At 40.1% G+C, this 20,752-nt stretch overlaps 1 protein-coding gene across 2 annotated transcripts in view; it reads right to left on the bottom strand.

Moving 5' to 3' along the window:
- Positions 1–20,752, bottom strand: part of cacna1db (calcium channel, voltage-dependent, L type, alpha 1D subunit, b) — a 96,683-nt gene that overhangs the window by 51,388 nt on the left and 24,543 nt on the right. The window contains exons 4-11 of one of the 2 annotated variants that reach the window (XM_079826910.1): positions 12,423–12,562; positions 8,925–9,067; positions 8,524–8,676; positions 8,109–8,305; positions 4,780–4,883; positions 4,482–4,651; positions 216–297; positions 9–35 (exon numbers count right to left, since the gene is read on the bottom strand). In XM_079826910.1, coding sequence (XP_079683036.1) covers positions 9–35; positions 216–297; positions 4,482–4,651; positions 4,780–4,883; positions 8,109–8,305; positions 8,524–8,676; positions 8,925–9,067; positions 12,423–12,562 — 1,016 coding nt within the window. The remainder of the gene's footprint in view (positions 1–8; positions 36–215; positions 298–4,481; positions 4,652–4,779; positions 4,884–8,108; positions 8,306–8,523; positions 8,677–8,924; positions 9,068–12,422; positions 12,563–20,752) is intronic. The other variant, XM_079826911.1, reaches the window with a different exon arrangement.

Raw genomic sequence — 20,752 nt, 5'->3', positions numbered from 1 at the left:
CTACTGACCTGAACTTCGACTTCGTCAATTTCTGACTGAAAAAGCGAAACAAAAATGGCATCACTTCGTGCCACACTACAAGCTGACGAAAAACTTCCAGCAAGTGACAACTGCTCGACATTTCATTAAAGATACAAGAGCTGGGAGTTTGTGCACTGCAGAAGTGCGTGAAAAACCTTGAGCTGCAGGATCAGATATAAAGGCGGAGCGCTCACCAGACGCGTCCACAGCACAAGATTTTCTCAATCTCTTCTGGGTTCTCCGTGTTCACAGATTCGGTCTCACTCGGGATACTTGCTGCAGGGACACAGGGAATGCATACGTGAGTACACTACTGTAATGCAGAGGGAGTTACAAGCCATCTAACACTGGTTTTTATGAGGTATAAAAAAAAGATTTCAGTTTACATACACCGATCAGGCATAACAAGTGAAGTGAATAACACTGATGATCTCTTCATCACAGCACCTGTTAGTGGGTGCGATATATTAGGCAGCAAGTGAACATTTTGTCCTCAAAGTTGATGTGTTAGAAGCAGGAAAAATGGGCAAGCGTAAGGATTTGAGCGAGTTTGACAAGGGCCAAATTGTGATGGCTAGACGACTGGGTCAGAGCATCTCCAAAACTGCAGCTCTTGTGGGGTGTTCCCGGTCTGCAGTGGTCAGTATCTATCAAAAGTGCTCCAAGGAAGGAACAGTGGTGAACCGGCGACAGGGTCATTGATGCACGTGGGGAGCGGAGACAAACAGACGGGCTATTGTAGCTCAAATTGCTCAAGAAGTTAACGCTGGTTCTGATAGAAAGGTGCTTTTCAGTTTGTTGTGTATGGGGCCGCGTAGCCGCAAACCAGTCGGGTCTATTTTGGCAGCAAAAGAGGGACCAACACAATATTAGAAAGGTGGTCATAATGTTATGACTGATCGGTGTATACTCTGAACCACACTCTTTCCTGCTAGAAATGATATGTTCTCAGAATGTCCCCGCTGGTGTCAAGGACGTTGCCTAGTAACACTCCCAGAACATTCTGAGATGGTCATGATGTGGAGTTCTTTAAAGGTTTGGGTGACATTATTTGGCGGATCTTTAGGGAACATTCAGGACGTTCTGGGAATGTTTATTGGACCATTACTATAGGATGTTCCCTCTAGTCTCTACACTACATTCCCATAACATTTGCAGGACCTTTAGGGGACCAACATAGAATGTTATTTTTTGGTCCTTGATCAGGTTTACTGAATGCTTTCAGAACATGTTTGAGTGAATATATGTACACTGGACTGCTTTGCAAATGAGGGTCAGTAAAACACAGGATTTGAACAAATGTTGCTTCTCAAAGATGGATCAACACCAACTCTTCGTGATCCAACTCCATAACCAGAACATGCAAGTACGGCACTTTATAATGGGTGTGTTTGCAAATGGCCTTTCTGAATGTGTTAATGTGGCTACAGCTACCATTGTCTCTTACTGTATTCACAGAGACCAGAGCTTGTTATTTAGCCTGAAAATGCTCACCGCATGTACAATTCAGAAGCTATAAAGATATAAAGCTAATCACATAGCTCTGATATCTGTGAATAGAGTCAAAGGCAATGGTAACTTTGGCCACATTAGTCATCAGCGTTCTAACCAGCACATTCACAAAGGCGGTTTGCGTACATTCACAAAATATAAAGTGCGGCACTTGCATGTTCTGAATATGAAGTTGGATCAGGAAGAGTTATTTAACATTCAGTAAATTATTTATAATAATTATCATTAAAAAAAATTAAGACTTTTTTGAAATATGAATGATGCAATAGGTGTGTCTATAGGTACTTAAGATTAACATGAGACTGGCTGAAACTGTGAGTGTTTAAACAAGTTTCAAGATCCACAAACTTTTTCCATCAAAAAGAGTGAATGGTAGAGGTTCAAAATATCATCTGCTACAAATCACATGAATGAATCATAGAGACAAAGCAACATTCACATATTCCTTGGCTCATACCTTACAGATCTCATATAGCCTGGACATTTTTTCCTAGTCCTAAATGTAGATTGAGGCCTATTTGACGAAAATCCCTAAATGGATTAAATCATTTTGAGTCACACTTGGTGTCGTAATAACAAAAAATAAACCTAAAAATGTTGCTGGAGGACTTTGGGATTTGATCTTGGCATGACTTTTGTCTACCTTAAGTGTGTGAGCCCTCCGGTATCATTCACTTCCAGTTATTTTACTTGTACAAAAACTGCTGCTTGATATTGCAAACTAATATATCTTATATTTATTTATTTTATTATCTTAAACATACTGGTTTGTAGTGCAAATAGTTTTACCATTTGCTGCACTTTATTCTTCTAGTTATTAACCTACAGCAGTTCATGCACATTCACAGAAAATAACTTCATTTATACGTTGCAAAATAAGATGGATAGGTTATAAATACTGAAAATGGTTGATTCTCACAAAACATGGTATACATATGAAAGGCACGAGTTTGATGAAGCATGCAAAAGGTGAGAAACATGTGAACAGACTGTTACCAACAAATACAGTTAAACAACAAACATATGCGCTTACAGGGTTATTTTTGCTTTGTCTCTTGCCACTGTATTCAATGCATTGTTGTTTTCATTGAATATGCTGTTATGATATGCAAACACACACACAGAGCAACATTTACCATGAGTCTCAGTGGACTGACTGAACCAGCCCGAGTTTGCCGCGCTCTTCCCGTGGGTGAGATCGCCCAGCGTCACCCCTTCAGTTCACATGCATTCAAACAGAGAGCAGCTATGAGCGTCTATCGCACAAAAACACAGCAGCACTACAGTACTACGACACAAGAGACATGGAAAACAAGGACATGAGAGAAACAGGAGGGACACAGAAGGTGGTTGTGCGGTTCTGACTCAATATGAAGCATAATAAAGCAAAGACTAAAGAGAAAAATAATACAGCAGAGCTACACATACATTCACTAATGCATAATATGCATATATTCATTATTAAATTTATCCATCATTTTGACATTTTGGATGGTAGATTTTCCATCATGGAGTAGTTATTTGTTCCATCAGATAATCAATTTGAGCTTTTTTGTAAATTTATCAAGCATATTTAGATCTGTGTATTCGGCCTTAAAGTGACAGCTGTCTAATAAACCTGCTGCTGTCCATCATTAATGTTAATCAAACTAAAGAATCACTCTGTTCTTGACTTAATAACTTTAATAGCTTTAATAAAGGTTAATCTATATTGAATTTATACAAATACAAAAATATGTCTTGCTTGAAAGAATTAATGTCATATGCAAGTTGTTATAAAGAAAGCATATATCATTAATTAAAAGGAAAACCTAAGACATATTATATGTCACAGCATATAAATCTGTCTGCATTGCATGTTCAAATGTTTATTTATGTGGTTATTTATTTGTTTATTTTAACCAACTGTATACATTTATTATTTATATATTTAATTTTTATTAAATTACATTTATTTATTTTATATATTTTAATCTAATGTATTCATTAATTTATTAAATATTAAATAAAATATTATATTTAAAATTCATTTTAATAAAGTGTATTTATTTAGTTAATTTAATCTTATTTTATTAATTTACTTTTACATTTTTACACTGCTTTTCTCTAAACTTTTCCAGCCCCAATGGTTTTAAATCCCCTGCTAAAATATCTTATTTGCTGCCATTCATTTTTTTTTTTAAATATTGGTATAAAATAAAAACAACACACAGGTCGACAGCTAGAATGAACACACATGCAGGAACTGTGAGTTCCTTCGTTTTGTACACAACAAATTTGTGATAAAATTCAAGTTACAGCAAGCTTAGAATTCATTACTGCGTCCCACAATCCACTTACTGACTCGTACAGCATTTAGACTGAACTAAACTAGCATTGCTCACACAAAACATGATTTGTTTCAATGGGTGGATGCATAAACTGATGCACAACACTTAAAGGAACACTCCACTTTTTTTGAAAATTGGCTTATTTTCCAACTCCCCTAGAGTTAAAAAGTTGAGTTTTACCATTTTCGAATTTATTCAGCCGATCTCCGGGTCTGGCAGTAGCACTTTTAGCATAGCTTAGCATAGATCATTGAATCTGATTAGACCGTTAGCATCTCGCTCAAAAAATGACCAAAGAGTTTAGATATTTTTCCTATTTAAAACTTGACTCTTCTGTAGTTACATCGTGTACTAAGACCGACGGAAAAAGAAAAGTTGCGATTTTCTAGGCCGATATGGCTAGAAAATATACTATACTATTTTCTAGTAACTATACTATACTTGGAAAATGAGCCTATTTAAAAAAAAAGTGGAGTGTTCCTTTAAATCTGACTAACATGGAATTGTTGCCAAGTATGATCTTAGAACTGTTAGTGTGCGCAAATAAAAGTGTGCGTTTCAACAGCCCTTCAGACAGATGAAAAGATATGAAAAATATGAGTCTTGCTTTTCACGTACGGTTGCGTTTGGTCTCCTGATCTCCCTCTTCATCATTATCAGGGTCGATGTCCTCAGCTTGTGTGATCCAATCCAGATATCCCTTCAGATCCTCTTCAAGCTGCTGCTTCTCACGCAGTTTCTGGAAATCTCCACGAGCCTTGGCCTTCTCACGCTCCTTAGAGAACTCACTATGGTGGACACACACAGACAAATTCACACACATGCAATACTGTCACGAAGAGCTAATATAGACCTTGGAAATGAAAATGGGAAGTACAGAAACTGAATGTGGACAGCATTTCGTAAAATAACTCACCCACTGAGAACTCCCAGTACCAGATTGAGGACAAAGAAAGAGCCGAAAATGACCAGACTGACAAAATAGACCCAAGGCAACTCAAAACCCATGGCATCATTCATCTGAAACACACAACATCTCTCACATTAACTCATGTTACCAGCCTAATGTACAAAACTATGGCAACAAAACTGCCCAATTTTGTCTGATTTACCAAATATGTACTTAACATCTACTTCTGTCTCAGGTGCTAATCATATACACTGAAAAAATGGTATCTAAAAATTATAACATATAAATTGAGTCAAAAACAGTTTTTAATATTGCTGAATCAATTTAAATACATGAATTTATAACCCAAAAAATGGTATCTGGTAAATTGATTAAAAAAAAAGTTATGGGTTAGATAAAGTTAAAAAAAAAACTGCCTTCATGTGCTATCAGAAATGTCCTACTTCCCACTTCTGAAGTCGTGATTACGAGCTTGTAGCATTTGAGTGCTTTGTTGTTGGGAAGGAACAGGAACCATTGTTGCCTGTTGTTGGGAAAATCGTATTAAATCCTAAATGATATTTAGCGTCCCATTCATTGACAACAATATAAACATTCACAGCGCTATCTAGATAGCCTGCTGACGATTCTGTAATTTCGGTCAAATACAGGCTATTTTCGCTGTACAATACACTTCAAATGAGTATTCATGTATGTAGATATGTAAATGTGCCTTACTTTATGCTGCCTTCACGTGTTATCAGAATGATCATGAATACAAGTTTCTTAGTTAAGAATTGGACATGAACGCCCTCTCAAGTCATATTTACCACTGGGAAGCTCAGGGATAAGTTTGATTAAAGTTCCTGAGATGGGCGGGTCATAAACTTTAAACATGGCGGAGGGGAGAACGATTGCTGCTACTGGTATTCTTTATTATTTTTTTCCACAACAGCTACATCGCCTTGTCTTGTCATTAAAGTAGTGCATATTTACATATATGAAATTAAATATAATATAATAATTAGAAGCGTATTGTATGTTTTATACACAACGAAAATAGCCTGTATTTGACCGAAATTACAGGATTGTCAGCAAGCTGACTAGATAGTGTGGTGAATGTTTATATGGTTGTCAATGAATGGGACACTTAATATCATTTTGGCTTTAATAAGATTTTCCCAATAAATAGGCAAGCCTATTGGTGTAAAAACCTGGTGTTCTCCATGATTCCTGTTCTTTTCAACAACAAAGCACAGATACAGGAAACCAAACATGTGAACAAAAACACAATAAAACTAAACATAACTCTTACATTACCCCTCGCCAGCAAGGCGTGACCTCGTGGCATAACCAACAGTACAATGTGGAGAGAGGGTGGGGGCTTCAGAGGAGGATGAGGAAGAAGTGGAGCAGGCAAAGGGCGAGGAACCATAGGGGTTAGCTGAGGACCATACCATGCCAGAGCTGACAGAGGGAGGATCGATGGAGGCGGAGCTTGGTGAGGTGGAGATCTCGGCGAATCCACAGGGACGACAGCCCGGGAAGAATGGGGTGACACCAAAGGGAGTGAGAACCAAGGCGGAAACGGAGGAAGATGAAGCTGGAGATGTGGAGGGCTGAGGCACAGCCGGAGGCTCGGAAGTCTGCTGCAACACCAGGGTGACAAGAGACCAAGGTGGAGCCGGAGGGATGAGGGAGCCCGGTGGAGCCTTAGTGATGGCGGACCACGACAGAGTAAGGGGGCACAGAGCCTAAGGACAGAGGTGGAGACATGGGCCTGAGGTGCAGCCAAGAGATCTACCTCACAACATCATGCTGGTGGTGAAGTGGTCGGAGGCGTCACTGAGAAGCTGACGGTAGTCAGTGGCAAGGGAGGGGCCAAGGAGCTATGAGACACCAGTAAGGCAGATAAGTCCAGGGAATTAGATGGAGTCAGTGGTGAGGATGAGGACAATGGGGTGGGCAGGATATTGGGTGGGATTGGGTCATCTATGATGTAGTGTGTAGTGAGCAGAGAGGGACGTGCTCCGTGGTGAAGACACCATGGCGAAATCGATGAGCCAGCGTTCCTCTACTGGCTCAACCAAGAACTGTCTCACCAGACTTGTCTTCTCCCTGGATCTGGCGATTGACTCCAGCCTTGGGACAGATGCAGCAGCCTGGTGTAATCCATGAACTCGGCAAAAGGACCGTAATCCTCCCCCAACAGCAGCATCTGGCCGAGGATATTGTCCATCCCGCTCAAGAAGAGCTCTTTCAGGGTCTCATCGTCCCAGCACAACTCGTGGTACAGTTATAGATAGCCCTCCACATATTCCTCCAGCATACCTCCATTTTGCACAAGTACATTTTTCTCTTTATTTAGAAGGGAACGAGATGCTGTCATGGCGTTGATACTATGGAAACACTTCCTGTGGAACCGGTGTCTGAAGCAGGTACACAAACATGTCAATTCTATTGGCCAACGTGAGGTCAGGTGACGTAGTGTGATGTGTCAGCGAGAACATAAAAGGGCATCTTCGTCACGGAATCCCCAGATTCTAATTGTCTGAGGAAATATGCGCAGCATGCCCAAAGTGTGGCAAAGCTTAGCAGTAGTCGGACGGTTACACTTTACTTTGATGATCCACTTTAGACATTCAGCTAACTATAAGTACATTTTGCAACTAAATCTCAACTAACTCTCATTAGAGTACTAGTAGGGTGTTAGGCTAGGGTTTGGGTTAGTAGAATAAGATCACATGTAGTTGCAAATGAACTTATACTTAGTAGAATGTCTAAAGTGGACCATTGAAATAAAGTGTTACCAGTCAGAGATATTCAGTCTGGTTTCAGCTAGCCTTTAATGTTCACTTATCATGTTGTGCTTGTGCCAAGTTCAATAGATCAAGCGTCTTGCACTGGTGGGGTTTTGGCGATCGGCCCACCGGGAAAATAGCCCCTCAATAGCCAATCACATGCACTTTCATCCTTAATGTTAAACCCGCTCTGGACCCTATGGGAATATATATATATATTTTTTAGATATGTCTGTTGCCTCCCTTTCCCATATTCCCGTACTTTTTAACTTTTTCTCAAGTAAAATTTCAAATGAGTACTTTTACAAGAATAATATGTTATTACTTCTACTCAAGTAATTGATTTGTGTTCTTTCTCCACTACTAATAAACAGAGGCTGACGGTTTCCTCTGGTCTCAATTTTGCCTGTCTTCTGACTTTGTCCCTTCAGTCTTAGAGGGTCAATCTCATTAGCATCTATTGAGCTCTCTGTGTGTCATGGAAAAGCTGTTAGAGCGGAAGTGGACCCTACCTGCAGGAAAGAGTAACGTCAGTGACAGGAAGTCAAGTCTCACCCAGTATAGCACATCAGTCCAGCCCTCCATGGTGATACACTGGAACACGGTCAGCATGGCAAACAAGAAGTTGTCAAAGTTCGTGATGCCGTTGTTGGGCCCGTGCCAGCCTTCCCTACACACGGTGCCATTGAGAGGGCAGTGACGCCCATGACCTGAAAGAGAACAGGGAGCAGGATCCTCTTCTGCTAATGTATCTGTGTGGAGAGAAATTATTCACTTCCTCAGTGTTTTTGTCTTGTCTTCCAGTACAAATATCTAAACTTTCTTAAATCAAGATACTTGAGAAGCAAAATTACGATACTGAGATATAGTTTTGTTATATTTAAAATGCATCCATATTAAGTGAGTTTATGATTAAAACAGGACAAAAATATCTGCCAATGGGGTCAAATGAATGTGAGAACACACTGACGCGTGCCGTTTAGATAGCAGGTTGCGTGCATCTTCCCGATGAACAGCTCCAGACCAATGATCGCGTAGATGATGATGACGAAGAGTACGAGCAGAGCGATGTGAAGCAGAGGAACCATGGCTTTAATGATGGAATTCAGCACCACCTGTAAGCCTACACACACACACACACATATATGATACAAACTTTTATGTTAGATGCAATTAATTACGATTAATCGATTTGACAGATCTAGTATATTTACATCTATATTAGTATATTTAAAAAAAACTGTACTTGCAGACAATATGATTTTAATGAAATAAAAGACCACTTAAGTGTACTTAAAGAGTGTTACTTTCATGTTTCTTAAGAAGAAACTTTCATGTTTCAGTGAATGCTGGGTAAAGATGTGGACGCACTTGGCACTCCTGAGACCAGGCGGAGGGGCCGCAGAACTCTGAACGCTCGTAGAGCCTTGACATCGAAGCCGCCCGGCTTTCCACCTGTCTGCCCACTGACATCTCGATCTTTGGTTATCAGCTCCAGCACAACACTGAAGAGACTACACACACACACACACACACACACACACACACACACACACACACACACACACACACACACACACACACACACACACACACACACACACACACACACACACACACACACACACACACTCATCAGTATTAATGATTATAACAGAATGTGAGTTCAGTTCATATCTGTAAAAAATATATTGTTTTACATGCAGATGAAGGTTGATCTGCACTGAAAACTGTTTGGTGTAGGAACAATTTTCACTCAGAAATTGCAAGTAAATTTCACAAATAATTGCCAAGAAATGGCAAATAACACATTTAATTAAAAACTAGAAAGACTAAAATAGTATTTTCTACAATCTTTAATAAAACATTTTTTACAGTGTGTTTAGTATTGCAGTTCATGTCAGTAGAGGTTTTATTGAAACCATTATTAGTGCTTCCTTTGACTCGGACCTCAGACCTTATTTACTTCAAATGAATTTTGTCCCAGCTTGTGTTAATCCTGAATACAACTGCATGCACAGTGAGAACGCCTTAGGTTATGACTGTAACCATGGTTCCCTGAGAAGGGGAACAAGACACTGCGTTTTGGATTGGCCCTATGGGGAATGGCATCAGCATGACCAGTGTCTGAAGTGAAATTTCACAGTCTGCTCTAGAGAGAGAAATCCTAGAGCCAGCTCTTGTTGTCAGTTCTGGCACGATCAAAGACGTAGTCCTTTCCATTTATGTTGCTGTGGTTATGTGTCTGGGCCAAACACAAATCACACTCCAGCTCCTGAGCCCAGTGTCAGCTCCAGCCCCTGAGCCCAGTCCAGTGTTGGCTCCAGCCCCTAAGCCCAGTCCAGTATCAGCTCCAGCCCCTAAACCCAGTCCAGTGTTGGCTCCCGCCCCTAAGCCCAGTCCAGTGTCAGCTCCAGCCCCTAAGCCAAGTCCAGTGTTGGCTCCAGCCCCTAAGCCCAGTCCAGTGTCGACTCCAGCCCCTGAGCCCAGTCCAGTGTCGTTTCCAGCCCCTGAGCACGTTCCAGTGTCAGCTCCAGCCCCTGAGCACGTTCCAGTGTTAGCTCCGGGCCCTGAGCACATTCCAGTGTCAGCTCAAGGCCCTGAACCCGGTCCAGTGTCGCGCCAGCCCCTGAGCACTGTCCAGTTTCAGCTCCAGCCCCTAAGCCCAGTCCAGTGTTGGCAAGAGCCCCTGAGCCCAATCCAGTGTCAGCTCCAGCCCCAAAGCCCAGTCCAGTGTCGGCTCCAGCCCCTGAGCACTGTCGGCTCCAGGCCTTGAGCACAGTCCAGTGTTGGCTCCAGCCCCTGAGCATGGTCCAGTGTAAGCTTCAACCCCTGAGCCCAGTCCAGTGTCAGCTCCAGCCCCTAAGCATGGTCCAGTGTCGGCTCCAGCCCCTGAGCATGGTCCAGTGTAAGCTCCAACCCCTGAGCCCAGTCCAGTGTCAGCTCCAGCCCCTAAGCATGGTCCAGTGTCGGCTCCAGCCCCTGAGCACTGTCGGCTCCAGGCCTTGAGCACAGTCCAGTGTTGGCTCCAGCCCCTGAGCACGGTCCAGTGTAAGCTCCAGCCCCTGAGCATGGTGTAGTGTCAGCTCCAGCCCTTGAGCACGTTCCAGTGTCAGCTCCAGCCCCTGAGCACGTTCCAGTGTCAGCTCCAGGCCCTGAGCACGTTCCAGAGTCAGCTCCAGCCCCTGAAGCACGTTCCAGTGTCAGCTCCAGGCCCTGAGCACGTTCCAGTGTCAGCTCCAGCCCCTGAGCACGGTCCAGTGTCAGCTCCAGCCCCTGAGCACGGTCCAGTGTCAGCTCCAGGCCATTAGCATATCCAAATAAATCTAATTATTAAACTAAATTAACCATATAAACTAAATTACTGATCTAATTACTGATCTAAAGCCCACACCGTCACTGTATGATAATTGAAATGAACTGATGACATCACTGTTTTCTCCGGAATGGCTAGACAGCTGAATAAAATTCTGTTGCATTATTTTGCTGTTTAACACTGTAAAGCTGCTTTGAAACAATCTGCATTGTTAAAAGCGCTATATAAATAAAGTTGACTTGACTTGACATGAGCAAGTTCCAGTGTCAGCTCCAGCCCCTGAGCACTGTCCAGTGTTAACAGAGATAACAAATAACTAGAGGACATAATAGGCCTGTTTCATTAATATAAATAATAAATGTGTCTCCGCAAAACTAGTATAAAACTTTACTTCAATTCCGTTCTCTTTTTCTCATTTCAAGGATCTGTCTGAAATGACACTCATCTGGCACCAGGGCTTGAGAAAATCACAGATGAGATTCGCCGTGATCCCTGAGGATCCGACATCTACCGTGACCTCTGACTTCATGCACCAGATTCCCTCCTGCCTGAGTGCAGTTAATCACATTAAATCAGGTCATAGATCAGCATTTGATCAGGTTGTAAGCTCTTGTGAACAGTCGCCAGCTTTGTGCCAAAATCCTTGACATATTTACTAAAATCCTTTCAACAATTACTAGCTGACATGAGCTTCTTCCAACAGAGCTGTTCAATCATGATGTCAATTTGTAAACCAACCCAGAAGACCAATTCACCATCATTAAAACATCATTAAACACGTGCTGTTTGATGCTAAACACAAAAAAAATGAGGTTTGTGTACAAGCAAGTACAGTTGAGCTTCTGTTTACCATATTTGATGTGCTTTGAGCAACATTTTTCTAACGAGTAAAAGCCTAGATTAAATCTGTTCATCTGATTAAGTGAACGTGTCTCAGGAGACATCGACAAGGCTGCTTGATTTGTGTAAAAGTAATCCATATCATATGGATTACTTTTACAATGTTTTGTGAACTTTTTTTGTTGTTGAAAATATTAGAATATTAAAAATATCTTCATTTGCAAAAGTTTTGTCGGTTGCCATTCAACCACAAGCTGGTCTGTAGTGGTTTAGATGGCAAGGTCAGGGTAGAAAATAGCCTATTGCTTATCCATTATGATGATTTTGAATGAAAAAACACACAAATGTCAAAAGTTGACCTCAGACAACAGTATAAAAAAACAGTTCATGACCCCTTTAATGTTATAGTTATCGGTCCGATAAGAAAATTAGGCCGATATATTAAAGCTGATAGAGTTGAAATATGATTGAAATCTCTCCAAAAAGGGAAATTATCGGTTATCATATCAGCCAAAGTTATCATATCGGTGCATCTCTAATTGTAACTAACATGCAATTAAGTGTCTGAAAACATTACATTCAGTTCACACTTAAGCATATTCTTTTAAAGTATATTATTACAGTAATAAGCACACATTTTTTCAAGGGTAGCCCTGTAAAGAAATATAAAACGAAACACACGAGTGTGAAAGAGTGTGTGATGGTTCACTTACCCAACAATGACGATGACAAAATCCAACATATTCCACCCATTTCTCACATAGGAGTTCTGGTGCATCACCAGTCCATACGCGATGATCTTGAGGAAGGTTTCAATCGTGAAAATAATCAGGAAGGCATATTCTACTGTTTCCTGTGAAACACAATGATAGAACAGAGAGTTTTTAGTATCTCATTAATCTTTTTTTTTTAAAAGATGAAATAAGATCATGTGATTTTGTAAATTAATTTGACCTGGATAGACCAAAGAGAAAATCCCAATATGGACAAAACTGTTACTTTTGATTTTGTTTAACAAAATGCCAGAACAGGGGATTGAGGGGAACAAAGACAGTAGTGTCATTTGGATTAGTGCTCGTCCTATACATGTGCTTTTAGTTTCCCCAATTCTGAAAACATGCAGCCTTTCTCTTTCCCCCTTAATGGGTTAAAACTGTTACACCATCTTTACAAGAAAGAAGTAACCCTTTCAAGAAAACTCAAATAAATACAATATATTCAAATAAACGAACAACGATTTTAAATCATCACATCGGATTTCAGAAACCCACCACAATATGTTTCCTGTTTCCATGTGCAGATTCAATCCTAAACTTCACAAAAGTCCCCATCTGGCAACCTTGAGCACTTCCCACAGCTGATTTATAACTTTGAAATGACACATGTTGTGCAACATTACTTTACTGTAAGCTATTTTTCTATTTCTAGTGGATGTTATGCACAACATGCAATATAGACTCGTTATGATTAGGAACTGTGTCAATGCGAGCATGTGCCATTAAAATGACTGGTCATTGAGCATTCATATTGCAAAATTAAATAATTTTTATTATGATGATGATTAATCACTTCTAGAACGGACATTACATTCAATCCCTCCAAGAATTTGGGAGTCCAGAGGATCTCTACTGAATTATGATACTTTTTGACTTCCGAGTTTTTTGACCAATATGAAAAGGATCTCATGCTTAAAAGTAGTGCTATCAAACATAAAGGTTTGTAAACAAAAAACAAAAAAACAAAAAAAAACATATACATATACATTATATATATATATATATATATATATATATATATTAGGGGCTGTCAATAGATTACATTTTTTTAATCACGATTAATCGCACCTTTGTTGTGTGATTAATCGCAATCGTGAAATTAATCATACGCCATTTATCTCATTAAACACATTCATTTTGTCATAATTTGCTATATACAAAGTAAACAATCAGATTGAAGGGTGATTCTAACAAAACTGTATTTTCTGTAAAGCTTCAAAGATCATTGGAGACTCCAAAACGACACAAAATTACCAAATATAAGGAGTTCATATAATTCTATTATATATAAAATGTATACCCACCTAAGCACCCATGAAAAAACATTTAAGACGAGTCAAGCTGCGATACAGAACAGAGCCACACGGAGACGTCAAAAACTCATAAATCAACCGCTTTGACTGCATAAACCAACGATTACTGAACACAAGAACGTACACATGACAAATCAAACATTATCATTCCTGAGTGTGTGTGGAAAAAACACGAATGTACTGTGTCTGTACATGAATGCAGCGTACGATACGGTGCACATACACGGTTTGTTGTTGACACACACGCGCTTACTGTACGACTCCCGTACGTCACCAAAATTGCGCTCTTCAGAAACAATCGCAGAATACAACAGAGCTCGTGTTTTAAAGCAAAGCACACAGTGAAACGAACAATTCACTAAAAATGCAGTGTGAGTCTCTATTCTCTCTGATATCTCTGCTGTAATCAGCCTGGCCTTCTTTATATTAGCGCTGTTTTGGACTGTTTGAATGAATTCGTGCTGGATCACTGAAAAGACATCATCTCACTGCGTGACGAAAATTACGTTAATAACGCAGCTTCACGTACTTCTCTAATTTATTTGCGTTAATTGCGTTCAATTATTAAACTTGTATATTATATTATATTCATTCATTACACACAGACTGATATATTTCAGATGACAACTAAGGAAAATCCCAAATTCAGTAGCCTATCTCAGAAAATTTGAATATTACTAAAGGGATAGTTCAGTGATTTAGCATTAAGCTTTGTATCAGTAGAAACCCGGTAGTATATTCGAATTATGGTACTTTCCCCCCTCATATCCCCTGAGACGAGAGAATTATGCATTTTATTTCATGAAAAAAACCTCTGATGACGCAAATATCGTCATTTTGCGTGATCGGAGGATTTTTTAGCCAGAGCCTAGAGACTACAGGACTACAAGACTACATTTCTACGACATAAATGACCCAGTTTAAATACAAAGCTTAATGCTAAATCACTGAAGTAACCCTTTAAGACCAATACAAAGAAAGGATTTTTAGAAATCTTGGCCAACTGAAAAGTATGAACATGAAAAGTATGAGCATGAACAGCACTCAATACTTAGTTGGGGCTCCTTTTGCCTGATTTGCTGCAGCAATGCGGCGTGGCATGGAGTCGATCAGTCTGTGGCACTGCTCAGGTGTTATGAGAGCCCAGGTTGCTCTGATAGTGGCCTTCAGCTCTTCTGCATTGTTGGGTTTGGCATATCGCACCTTCCTCTTCACAATACCCCATAGATTTTCTATGGGGTTAAGGTCAGGCGAGTTTGCTGGCCAATTAAGAATAGGGGGTACTGGTTGCTTTGGCATTGTGTGCAGGTGCCAAGTCCTGTTGGAAAATGAAATCTGCATCTCCATAAAGTTGGTCAGCAGCAGGAAGCATGAAGTGCTCTAAAACTTCCTGGTATACAGCTGCGTTGACCTTGGACCTCAGAAAACACAGTGGACCAACACCAGCAGATGACATGGCACCCCAAACCATCACTGACTGTGGAAACTTTACACTGGACCTCAAGCAACGTGGATTGTGTGCCTCTCCTCTCTTCCTCCAGACTCTGGGACCCTGATTTCAAAAGGAAATGCAAAATTTACTTTCATAAGAGAACATAACTTTGGACCACTCAGCAGCAGCAGTCCAGTCCTTTTTGTCTTTAGCCCAGGCGAGACGCTTCTGACGCTGTCTGTTGTTCAAGAGTGGCTTGACACAAGGAATGCGAAAGCTGAAACCCATGTCTTGCATACGTCTGTGCGTAGTGGTTCTTGAAGCACTGACTCCAGCTGCAGTCCACTCTTTGTGAATCTCCCCCACATTTTTGAATGGGTTTTGTTTCACAATCCTCTCCATGGGTGCGGTTATCCCTATTGCTTGTGCACTTTTTTCTACCACATCTTTTCCTTCCCTTCGCCTCTCTATTAATGTGCTTGGACACAGAGCTCTGTGAACAGCCAGCCTCTTTTGCAATGACCTTTTGTGTCTTGCCCTCCTTGTGCAAGGTGTCAATGGTCGTCTTTTGGACAAGTGTCAAGTCAGCAGTCTTCCCCAAGATTGTGTAGCCTACAGAACTAGACTGAGAGACCATTTAAAGGCCTTTGCAGGTGTTTAGAGGTAATTAGCTGATTAGAGTGTGGCACCAGGTGTCTTCAATATTGAACCTTTTCACAATATTCAAATTTTCTGAGATACTGAATTTGGGATTTTCCTTAGTTGTCAGTTATAATCATCAAAATTAAAAGAATAAATAAACATTTGAAATATATTAGTCTGTGTGTAATGAATGAAAATAATATACAAGTTTCAATTAATGGAATTCATTGAAAATGAATGAAATCCATGAAATCCATTAAGTAATATAATATACAAGTTTCAATTGATGGAATTCATTGAAAATGAATGAAATCCATTCAAGTTTTTGAATGGAATTAGTGAAATAAATAAACTTTTTGATGATATTCTAATTATATGACCAGCACCTGTATACTTTATAATTTAATAAGTGAATTATAAAATTTACCTAATAATAATAATGGAAGTTGATTTCTGACCCTGCACATGCCGGAAATGTGTTGAAGAAATTCGGAATGTGAAACTAAAAACCAATCAACACACCAGAGGACGTCAGCGCAAATGACAGTGATGACAGTGAAGGAACTGATCAAACACTGCTTCAGTCTGTTAAATGTGATCAAATCCACAACAGCAATGCAAACGCAACTGGCAAATGATCCAACAAAGCATGAAAAGAGTCAACAGGACTGAGCTTGTTGGTTACTTCATGAATGGATCATTTCTATTTTCTCTATTTATTCATTTTGACGTTGTGATTTCAGAAATGTTAATAAACACAAATTATAAATTGCAGGTTCGGTTCATGTAATTTTGTGTTCTTTTCTTTTCCTTCTTAACCATGATGAGAAAAATAAACGGTTGTTGTATTTTTAAATGCATTTGGCAAAATTTATGTCCCTAGTGAAAAATAAATATACTAAAATATATTTGAAATACAATGAATTTATGCTAAGTATACTACACATACATTTACATAAGTGTGTACTTATAAATATCCTGCAATTGTATTGTTGGTAAACTAAATTGCTATACTTAAAGTCTGCTAAATTGAAAAACTCATTCTGTACTTAATGTACTTTAGTTATCCAGAAAAGACTGAAGTTGTACTCAAGTATATTTGATTGTGCTAAAGTGGAACTATTGCAAGCATACCTTCCTTAGGCACACTTTTAATATTGTGTATTTAAAGACAGATATCATACTTTCACATTCAGTTTAGTTCGGACCTTCAGATAACCTTCCATTTGTCACATGTTTCTTTGCTCAGTTTCCCGCCACTCGTCTGTCTCCCTGGTGACTGTAATTATCAGTTCATATGTATCCGCTGTGTTCCATCAATCATTCTCATTTGTGTTTGCTTTATAAGTTGGTCCCTCACATCCTTCCCTGTCCGATCACTGTTATGTTTAGATGTTTGTACAACCTGTCTGTATGCTATCTTGATCTACTAATAAACTTTGTTGTTTGGCATTACTGCCTTCGTCTGTCTGTCAGAAAACACCTGTGTGACACTATCCTTACTAATACTGATATTAAACACATTTAGGCTTAATATTAAGAAATGTGTATTGTGCAATAAAGTACTCCAAATAAACTTCAATTATAATATTTATATCAGTAAGTCTCAAGTGATATGACAGTAACTACACTATATTGCCAAAAGTATTGGCACACCCCTCCAAATCATTGAATTCAGGTGTTCAATCACTTCCATGGCCACAGGTGTATAAAATCAAGCACTAGGCATGCAGACGCTTCTACAAACATTTGTGAAAGAATGGGTCGCTCTCAGGAGCTCAGTGAACTCAAGCGTGGTACCGTGATAGGTTGCCACCTGAGCAGTAAGTCCAGTCGTGAAATTTCCTCACCACTAAATATTCCACGCTCAACTGTTAGTGGTATTATAACAAAGTGGAAGCAATTGGGAACAACAGCAACTCAGCCACGAAGTGGTAGGCCTCGTAAAATCACAGAGCGGGGTCAGCACATGCTGAGGTGTACAGTGCGCAGAAATCACCAACTTTCTGCAGTCAATAGCTACAGACCTCCAAACTTTGTGTGGCCTTCAGATTAGCTCAAGAACAGTGTGTAGAGCTTCATGGAATGGGTTTCCATGGCCGAGCAGCTCATCCAAGCCTTACATCACCAAGTGCAATGCAAAGCGTGGGATGCAGTGGGGTAAAGCACGCCGCCACTGGACTCTAGAGCAGTGGAGATGTGTTCTCTGGATTGACCAATGACCATGGCAATCCTATGAATGAGTCTGGGTTTAATGGTTGCCAGGAGAACGGTACTTGCCTGACTACACTGTGTAAGTGTAAAGTTAGGTGGAGGGGGGATTATGGTGTGGGGGTTGTTTTTCAGGGGTTGGGCTTGGCCCCTTAGTTCCAGTGAAAGGAACTCTTAATGCTTCAGCATACCAAGACATTTTGGACAATTTCATGCTACCAACTTTGTGGAAACAATTTGGGGATGGCCCCTTCCTGTTCCAACATAACTACGTATCAGTGCACAAAGCAAGGTCCACAAAGACATGGATGAGCGAGTTTGGTGTGGAGGAACTTGACTGGCCTGCAAAGAGTCCTGACCTCAACCCGATAGAACACCTTTGGGATGAATTAGAGCGGAGACTGAGAGCCAGGCCTTCTCGTCCAACATCAGTGCCTGACCTCACAAATGCGCTTCTAGAAGAATGGTCAAAAATTCCCATAAACACACTCCTAAACCTTGTGGAAAGCCTTCCCAGAAGAGTTGAAGCTGTTATAGCTGCAAAGGGTGGGCCAACTCCATATTAAACCCTACGGATTAAGAATGGGATGTCATTAAAGTTCATGTGCATGTAAACTTTTAGCAATATAGTGCATGTTAATGGATTTGTAGTATACTTGGTATGAAATATATGTATTTTAAATAGATTCTGGTAAAGTGTTTTTTCACTGGGGGTATTTCACACACTTTCAAATAAGATGTCTCTGGAGCACCTGTCCATTTTCATTCACAAGTTTATTTGTATTGCGCACTTTACACTACATATTGAAAACAAGCATTTTCTGTGAAGTTGCTTTAAAACAATGTTACAAACAGGACGTGTTCAGTTCTCCATTCTCAATGAGTGTGTCAAAGTAACGTCCATATGGCAGTGATATACAGCTATATCATAATACATGTTATGAGGTTATTTAACATCATGTGTTCAGTGAAGCAGGCTCAGCAAACCTGTTAGACAGCAATTACAATTTGTGAACTGCTATCATGTCCCTACTTCCCCACTACAATAAACTAAAGCAAAAAAAAGATTGCAAAGGTCAATGACAGCTGGCTAACCAGTGCTATAGCTCTGAAACAAGAGTTGCATTGCAAAATATAATCACACATCACTCATGATGAGTTTGTTAAACGCTATAATAAAGAGTGTATTGTAGAAATATGACAGCTATAATAAACGCATGCTTGGTTATTGATGTGAATCTTGTCTATGGCCATCTCAAGCTGCAGGTGACCGGATGACAATGGCTAAGCCACGGCACTAAGAATAGCTACAATACACTTGGATGACTAGATTAATCCCATTTGAACAATAAAATCTCATTGCTGAGCACGGCAGGCTGTCCATGTCTGTGTGCAAAACAAATCAGTCATAGATTTTCACAGGAATATCCTGCAATATAAGGCACTTTTCCGAACCTGAATGTTGACAATACATTAAATCATTTTACGTCACCTGCCCTCCTTTGTCTTAAAGCACTTAAGCTCATCAAATTCTTCAGGTACATTCACTTGCTGACGGAGTCTGAGGGCGAAGACAAACTGCCTGATGGCCACAGTGACGCAGTGCGCGGTTCAATCGACGGCAGCATCAGAATAATGAGTCTAGTGGCTGTCTATGTGCAGTAGAAGCAGGTGATGATGCTGTCGTTTATGTAAAGCTGAGTGAGATCTGTCTCGAAACACACCTGGACCAAAGTAAACTGATCCCAGCTCTTGTTTTGCGTATTCTGAAGCTCAGTTAGACTTGCTTGGCAAAGTTTGATGTGGTTAGACAGCGCTGCCATTGGCAAATGCAAATAAAGTTTTAAATAGTTACAAATTCTTGTATGTTTTATAGTGTTTCATAACTATGGAAGCTTGTTTCTGCTATGGAATAAAGAATAAAAAGGTTTTGTCCCTTTTTATCTCACAATTCTGACTTTATAGGGCCCTATTTTAGTGATCTGAGCACATGGTCGGAAGCAGGTGCTCTTAGGGCGTGTCCAAATCCACTTTCGCTAGTTTAACAATGGAAAAAAACGGTTGGCGCGCCTGGCTCATCTCTTAAAGGTCCCATGGCATGAAAATGTCATTTTATGAGTTTTTTTTACATTAAAATGAGTTCCCCTAGCCTGTATATGGTCCCCAAGTGGCTAGAAATGTTGATAGGTTTAAACCGAGTTCTGGGTGTCCTGCTCTGCCTTTGAGAAAATGAAAGCTCAGATGAGCCGATCTGGAATCTTCCCTGTATATCGTCATACAGGGAAAGGTCACCTCCCCTTTCTCTGCTTTGCCCGCCCAGAGAATTTGGAGAAAATGGATTTTGTTTATTTTACTCGCAATGTCAGCACAGGCTTTTACGATATGGATTCGCCAGCACCGCCACAAACAGTGAGTAACAGTGTTCATTAATGCCTGATCTGTGATCAGTGATTTCTGATGTGTAGCTAATCACTCAAGTTCAAGTTTCTAAATCGTTTATGCATCAGTGAATCAAGCCAGTGACTAAACGATCAACTTCACATCGTTTCTCTTAGTAGCATGAAACAAACCTGTTATTTAAAGTGTGTTAAACTACAGAGAGCAATTAAAGAACTCTCTCTTTATAATGTTCGGAGCTGTTAATAATACGTTGCGAGTGTACTGTCGAC

Source organism: Gobio gobio (genome assembly GCF_949357685.1).
Source record: "Gobio gobio genome assembly, chromosome: 10".
Classification (NCBI taxonomy): Eukaryota; Metazoa; Chordata; class Actinopteri; order Cypriniformes; family Gobionidae; genus Gobio; species Gobio gobio.
This window is presented reverse-complemented; position numbering and strand designations above follow the sequence as displayed.